The sequence below is a fragment of the Manacus vitellinus genome, unplaced genomic scaffold (assembly GCF_001715985.3).
Source record: "Manacus vitellinus isolate BGI_N305 unplaced genomic scaffold, ASM171598v3 scaffold_32_pilon, whole genome shotgun sequence".
Lineage (NCBI taxonomy): Eukaryota > Metazoa > Chordata > Aves > Passeriformes > Pipridae > Manacus > Manacus vitellinus.
The window spans coordinates 6935512-6942367 of record NW_021940460.1 but is presented as its reverse complement, the minus strand read 5'-3'; the positions used below and the strand labels follow the sequence as shown (position 1 = coordinate 6942367).

Here is a 6856-nt window from a genome sequence, read left to right as displayed (position 1 = left end):
GCGTCTGGCGCTGGAGGAACCTCCTGGTGTCTTTCGCGCACTCCGTGCTGGCCGGGCTGTGGGCCCTCTTCAGGTACCGGGCGCCGCGCGCGGGGAGGGTGGGCACGGCGCGCCCCGTGGGAGCGCGACCCCGGCGGTGCCTCCAGGGGAGGGGATAGTGGGTCCCCTGCCCCGCCGTGTCCCTCATCCCGGCGCCCAGGCTGACCCCCTTCCTTCTCACCACCAGCCTCTGGCACTCCCCGGAGCTGCTTTCCGACATCCAGGACGGTTATAGCGTCTCAGGGCACCTGCTGGTCTGCTTCTCCTCAGGTAAGGACCCGGGCAGGGCAATGGCCGCAGCCACCCCACCGGGCTCTGCCCACTCCCTGCTCAGCCTCGCCCGGCATGCAGGCTCGGGACGAGCCCCCGGCTCAAGGGCTGGGCAGCTCTCCGTGCCTCCTGCCTGAATCACAAGCGTGGGGCCCGCAGGCTGCCAACCCCCTGGGGAACAGCCGCGTCTCCGTGCCCAGACGGGGTGGAGGTGCTTCTGACATCTGGAGCACAATCACACCACTCTCCTCCTCGCCGCTCCTGCTTACCACAGCGGGTCATGGTGCACAAGCCAGACCCCCTCAATGCTCTCCTTCATCCCACAGGCTACTTCATCCACGACACCCTTGACATCATCTTCAACCATCAGTCCCGCTCGTCCTGGGAGTACCTGGTGCACCATGCCATGGTGAGTACAGCCAGCACGGGGGGCTATGCACCCCGGGGCTCAGCCCACCCAGGTTTCCTATGCTATGGCCGGGCAAGCCAGAGCCCTTCCCTCTGCCTCGCCCTGGCTGCCAGGTAGGCTCTGCATCAACAAGGCGAGGGCGCCTGGCAGGGCAGGATACCTGCCAGCATCAGCTCCAAGCGCTGGGAGCCAGACAGGCTGCTGTGCTGGGAGAGAGAAGAGGCTGGAGTCTCATCCCAGCTCCCCAGCGCAGGGAGGTGTAACTGCTCTTGGGGGATCTGGCTCTCCAGGCTGGTTTTCCCTGGGGGGCTGCTGGGATCTCTGGTTGGGGGGGAAGAGCACTGCACATGCCCAGACCCTGGTGGGGAAGAACTCGCCTCTGCCAGGGCTGACCCTGCTCTGTGTGTGTGTCCCAGGCCATCTCTGCCTTCGTCTCACTCATCATCACAGGCCGCTTCCTGGTGGCAGCCGTGCTGCTGCTGCTGGTGGAGGTGAGCAACATCTTCCTCACCGTCCGCATGCTGCTGAAGATGAGCAACGTGCCTTCCCCGGCGCTCTACGAGGCCAACAAGTACATCAACCTGGTGATGTACTTCGCCTTCCGCCTGGCACCCCAGGCTTACCTCACCTGGTACTTCCTCCGCTACGTGGAGGTGCAGGGCCAGGGTGCCTTCCTCACTGCCAACCTCCTGCTGCTCGATGCCATGATCCTCATGTACTTCTCCCGCCTCCTCCGCTCCGATTTTTTCCCCTCCCTGCGCAAGGGCTCTGCGGGGAGAGATGTGGACGGTGAGAAGTTTCTGATAGACTGAGACATGTGCACCGAGGGGGAACCTGGGCTCCGGCTCCTGGAGGTTTTTGGCCTCTCCAAACCTGCTCTGATGTGCCTTAGGGCTCGCTCCCAGGCCCCAGGCCCTGCCTTCACCTGCTCTGCTGCCTAAAAGCACTTCCCTGCTGGACCAGCCCGACAGCTTCGCCGAGCCACGGGGATGCTGCCAAAGCCAGGGGCACGGCCAATGGAGAAGCAGCCCAAGCCAGTTTCCACATGGGCAGCTGGAGGGCCAGGGGTGGCTGCACTTGACAGCTGATGGCCTGGGAGGGTTGCGAGGGAAGGGACGAGTCCCTCCCATGGTGATGTTGGGTGTTATGTGCATTAAAATCAGTCTGTTAACTGCTGCCGCAGCACACCTGGGCTGGCTCTTCTGTGGGGCAGAGCGGGCCAGGGACTCCCCTGGGTCAGGGAGAGGCTGGGGGGACAGGGCTGTGGGAAAGGATGTGCCCCATTCCCAGCAGAGGGCTGGCAGTCCTCAGGGGCAAAGACAGCACATTTCTCCAGTCCTCTTTGTTCTAGGGACCCTCCAGGGATGAACTCCAGCCCCCGTGGGTCCTACCAGCCTGGCTGAGCCTTAAACAGAAAGACCCCATCCCTCTCATGGATGGGTTCCCCTCCTCTTCCTTACTCCTGTGCTCTTCCAGAGACCCAGGGCTGTGCAGGGAAGAGCTGAAAGGAGCCAGGAGAGGTACCAAGCCTTGTGGCGGCAAGGAGCCTGTCTGGGCTACGTGACTCACCCGGCAGCCACGTGAAGTGGAGCTGGCATGGAAAAGCCATCTGAGGCCATGGGCTCTTCCTGGAAGACTGCTGCATGCTCGCATCCCCCCAGAGCAATCTTCACCAGCACAGCGCAGCTGCAGCCCCGTGAGTGTGCTGAGCCCTCTCCTGCAGCCACAGGACCAGGATGGCTCCAGCAGCTCCCCCAGAACAGTGGGAGGAGAGGAGAGGGTTCAGCTCCCCAGGGGAGTGGGGCCAGAACTGGCCCAGCCAGTCCTGTGGAGCACCGGAGCATCAGGGAGGCAAATCTTGGTGACGAGACAGCTCCAGGATCGCACTGGATCGGAATTAGCAGCGGGGCTTAGAGGGACTCCTGTCCAGCCCCTGCTCCAGGCAGGATCTGTCCCACCCACCCCCTCACCAGCCCAGCTGAGGCAGAGACAGGCACTGTGGCTGAAATAAGCTGGTGAAGGGGAAGCAGTGGGGGAATCACCCTTCCCTCCAGAGAGCTGGGAGACACCTCAAAGGATCAGGATCCTGCTGGGACTCCCTGGTGTGTACTGGCACTGTGGCAGGGGGTGTGTGCCAGGAACAGCTAGGCAGCTGGGACAGGGACATGATACCCAGGACACTGTGTGGGCAGGGACCTCTGCCAGCTCTAAATCCACTGCCTCGTTCCCTCCTTCCTCAAAGCAGGAGCTCAGCAGCCCTGGCAGGGCACAGCCTTATGCTCAGCAGCATATCCTGACAGCTATGTGTCTTCCAGCTGCAGCTTAAGCCCCGTGACCTCTCTGCACCAATTCCATCTGCAAATACCCTGCACAATCAAGTCCAGATCTTAGTTTCCCCTCACCCTGATTGCTGCCCCTTCCCCCTTGACTCTCCACATGGAGCAGACACAGCTCTGCCCCAGCAGTTTACAGGCTCAGATGACCAGCCCATGCTTCCACTGTCCTTAAAGCAGTGTGGAAGGGCCAGGCATGAGAGTTTCCCAAAGCAGGGAGCAGGGATCCCCACTGTTTCCTGGCTTCCAGCAGGAGCATCTCCCAGCACTGCAGTGCTGTCCAGGCTGGGGCAGCTGTGGATCAGGCCAGCTGCCAGCCGGGAGCAAAAGGCAAGTGAAGTGCCAGGGCAGCAGCCACTGGGCTGAGTTGAGGCAAGGTCAGGGCTGAATGCAAGTCATGCTGATGTGGAACCCCTCCCAGCCTCCTGCTGCTGCACATCCTGGCTCTCCATACCCACTCTCCACCCACCAGTGACACCAAGCGTTGCTACAAGAGGGGCACCTCTCCCCTTGCATCTTTCTTGGGGTGACTACACATAAAGAGGTGGCCTGGGGCTCAGGGGACCCTGCTGCTGCCCACCCACAGCATCCACTCCCCTTTTTCCACCCACCACCATCCCTCACACTGCAAACCACCACCCCGGGAATCCGACACTCTCCACGAGAGGCCCGAAGGAACTCTGTGTCCCACTGCTCAAGAGCTCAATTAGCCCCAATCAATATTTGGTCACAGCTTTCATCATCTTTCTCAGTCAAGTCTATGTATTTAAGCTCAAGTACCCCTAAAGGCTTTTCCGTAACTCTCCTGTTCCCTGCTCACCCAGTGCTCCACATCCTCCTGACTCCAAGCACTCTAAAAGCCGGTTCCACCTACAAACTTAAAGCCAAACACTGCAGAGGCAGCAACAGCAGCATTTGGAAACAGCCCAGAGGATGGTGAACCCTGTGAGGAACAGCAGCAGGGAAACTCACACGCTGCAGCACATGGAGCAGGGATTGTGCCAGAAAAAAACACAAAGCCTCTGCTGCTGGATTAGCTGTGAGGGTTTCAAGTGAACCTGCAGCATAAGCAGAGAGCTGATACACTCGTAAAATGGTGTCAGAGGTCACTTGTGCCAGATCTGAGCCACTGACAGGTTTTTGCTGTGGTCACCACCTACCTCCCACGGTCTGCTCCACAAGAAAGCAACGCAGGACACCAAAAGCACTGATTACAAACACATCCTAATTACACTGTACAAGGAAATCCTGGAGAACACCAGAGGTCTTGGGGTAAATATAGATATTTGAGATTTAGGGGAGGTTTCACCTCATGTTCACCCACAGCAGAGGTGAGTGATCTTGGAGACCCCCTGAGCAGGACAGCGCTGCCCCCTGCAAGATCCTCTCATGGAGCAGTTGGCTCTGCCCACCCACTGCCAGGAACAGAGGGAGGAACCCCCTTCACCAAAATGAAGCCCCAAAGTTTGCTGAGTGCTCTCTTTCACACTGGTTATGCTGTCACAAAACGCAAGAGCCCTCAGTGGTGTAAGAAGGTTTATTATCATGTCTGTACAGTCCTCGGCAGATGCAGTTTAGATGATTCCAATCTGGAAAGAAGCAAAGGATGTTAAAACAGATGTTATGGTGGCAAAAAGGCAGAGTCTCTACCTCAGACATTTTTGCCACAGCTGCATCTCCCCAGGATGCCTGTCCTCCAAGGACAACTTCTTCCTCCCAGACCTGCCCAAAAGCCTTACACATCCACTTTGTATGTTTATTCCAGAGTGATCCTCGTACATTCTCCTACTCCAATTTCTACCACCACTGCCTCCTGCTACCTTGAGGACTGAACTGACATGGAATGTGGCTGTGCTCCTGAACACTCAGATCCTGGCTACAGGGACACAGAAGTGCCACCATACTTGAAGCACAAGTACCTCACATGCACAGCAGGAAGAACAATCAGCGAGGGAGACATAAGACAACCAACAGGGAGCAGTAAAGCTTCAAAGATGTCTCACCTTGTTGGCCACATCCAGTGCATCGTAATCCGGAGCCAGTCGGACATAAGCCTTCTTCTCTCCGTCAGGCCTAGAGGGAACACGAGGCATCAGAACAGAGCCAACTCCTCTCACCTGCTCTGCTTTCCCACTGTTCCCATGTGCATCAGTGGTTCCTTTGGAAACATCACTGTTACTCAGTGGAATTGAAGTTTACATCATTTGCACAGGACTCCCTGGGTGTTGGAAGAGACCCCTGACAAAGCTGACCCTCTGGTCTGCCAACACCTCCCACTTCCATCAAGCTGTGCTCCCTCACAACTTGCATGTTTCAAAACTTTTAACACTGAAATCACAGAATTATTTAGGTTGGAAAAGACCTCTGAGACCATCAAGTCTAACCTTAGATCAATCACCAACTTGTCAACTACACCATGGCACTAAGTCATTTCTTAAACACCTCCAGGGATGGCAATTCCACCACCTCCCTGGGCAGCCCATTCCAATGTTTAAAAACCCTTTCCGTGAAGAAATTCCTCCTGATGTCCAACCTGAACATCCTCTGGCAGAGATGGAGGCCATTTCCTCTTGTCCTGGAGAGGCCATTGCTACATAGCTTTGTCCCTCTCCTCCTGAGAGTTCCCTCAGCTGCTGAAACTCACACACTCCCACTTTCAGCTGAAAAATGCTTCTTTTGAAGCACCTCACACCCACCAGTGACATGTTTTTATCCCACTTCTCACCTAATCAATGTGTTGACCTTGGCCACATCAATATCATACAACTTCTTCACAGCCTGTTTGATCTGGTGCTTGTTTGCCTTGACATCGACAATGAAAACCAGAGTGTTGTTATCCTCGATCTTCTTCATGGCTGATTCTGTGGTCAGAGGGAACTTGATAATGGCATAATGGTCCAACCTGCAGGAGAGACCCTGTGCTTAGCAGAGGGATGGCAGGTGCTTCTCTGCACTTTGGGGGCTTTGTCTGGGGTGCATCAGTCGCCAAAAAAGTTATAATCACAAACTCTCAGGCTTTGGTCGCTTGAAATCATCACCTGCACCCCAAACATCCCTCCAGTGTTCTGCCACCAACATGTGGCTGAGCACACTGACAAAGTGTGACCAGGTGAGAGGGAGGTCCCCACACCAGCCCACCCCCGGGGCTGCTCCCAAACCCCGCAGCAGGGCAGAGCCCAACAACCCACACGTACTTGTTCCTCCGTGGGGCGCTCTTCCGGGGGTACTTGGGCTGCCTCCGCAGCCGCAGGGTCTTGGGCCTGCGGAAGGTGGGTGACGTGCGGATCTTCTTCTTCTTGTGGCTGTGGACCCCCTTGAGAACGGCCTTTTTGGCCTTCAGCGCCTTTGCCTTCGCCTCTGTCTTCGGAGGCACAGCTATGGAGACACCTCAGTGAGCCGGGCACGGCTTCCCCTCGTCAATGAGCAGGACCTCACCCAACCAAAATGAACCACAAAACGCCCAGTGGCGTTAGTATTTCCCTCCTCCCCCCCCGAACAAACCAATTCCCCAGAGGAAAGAGGCATTTAGTCCTTCCCTCACCAAGATGGGGACACCTCCCTCAGAGAACCGGGCAGGCCTATCCTGCCACCTCCACGTGCCCGCACCCAGCACTGCGCCGCAACCCTGCCTCATTCTCCCCGCCCCGCTCAGCCCGCCTCCCTCCGTATACACCCGCACCCCGTGGGGTCCCTCACACCGTCCCGCACCCCCTCACACACGGAACATTCGCCCCGCGCCCTCACCCTCCTTCTTCGCCTTGGGCGCCATCTTGGCCGGCAGGAAGCCGAAAGGGGTCTCCCGCGC

General features: G+C 57.6%; 3 protein-coding genes and 2 non-coding genes across 5 annotated transcripts in view; 1 reads left to right on the top strand and 4 right to left on the bottom strand.

Annotated features, from left to right (window-relative positions):
* The window catches only part of NEK8 (NIMA related kinase 8), a 13672-nt gene extending 12976 nt beyond the window's left edge, over positions 1-696 (bottom strand). The window contains exon 1 of the mRNA XM_018076802.2: positions 579-696. Within this exon, the coding sequence (XP_017932291.2) occupies positions 579-676 (98 nt within the window). The 5' untranslated portion in view covers positions 677-696. The remainder of the gene's footprint in view (positions 1-578) is intronic.
* TLCD1 (TLC domain containing 1) lies at positions 7-1900 on the top strand. The gene is made up of 4 exons (XM_008930444.3): positions 7-73; positions 227-309; positions 636-718; positions 1135-1900. Exons 3-4 carry the CDS (start codon positions 716-718, stop codon positions 1528-1530), a joined length of 399 nt encoding a protein of 132 aa, XP_008928692.3. The 5' UTR covers positions 7-73; positions 227-309; positions 636-715; the 3' UTR covers positions 1531-1900.
* A 2673-nt stretch (positions 1901-4573) lies between these two features.
* RPL23A (ribosomal protein L23a) lies at positions 4574-6850 on the bottom strand. Its single transcript, XM_018076783.2, has 5 exons — positions 6796-6850; positions 6246-6426; positions 5777-5953; positions 5055-5124; positions 4574-4640 (listed from the first exon to the last, which is right to left on the bottom strand). Exons 1-5 carry the CDS (start codon positions 6818-6820, stop codon positions 4626-4628), a joined length of 468 nt encoding a protein of 155 aa, XP_017932272.1. The 5' UTR covers positions 6821-6850; the 3' UTR covers positions 4574-4625.
* Positions 5195-5261, bottom strand: LOC112841192. Its single transcript, XR_003212818.1, has one exon. It is a non-coding gene; the product is annotated as a small nucleolar RNA SNORD42 (small nucleolar RNA).
* On the bottom strand, positions 6024-6096 carry LOC112841193. The gene has a single exon (XR_003212819.1). It is a non-coding gene; the product is annotated as a small nucleolar RNA Z17 (small nucleolar RNA).
* Positions 6851-6856: the final 6 nt, after the last annotated feature.

Excerpts from the sequence above, each read along its gene's own strand:
- RPL23A (XM_018076783.2), bottom strand. The coding sequence starts at position 6,820 with ATGGCGCCCAAGGCGAAGAAGGAGG. Across the intron at positions 6,427-6,795 it reads GCCCAAGGCGAAGAAGGAGG|CTGTGCCTCCGAAGACAGAG; the intron begins GTGAGGGCGCGG and ends GTGTCTCCATAG. Across the intron at positions 5,954-6,245 it reads AGCGCCCCACGGAGGAACAA|GTTGGACCATTATGCCATTA; the intron begins GTACGTGTGGGT and ends TCTCTCCTGCAG.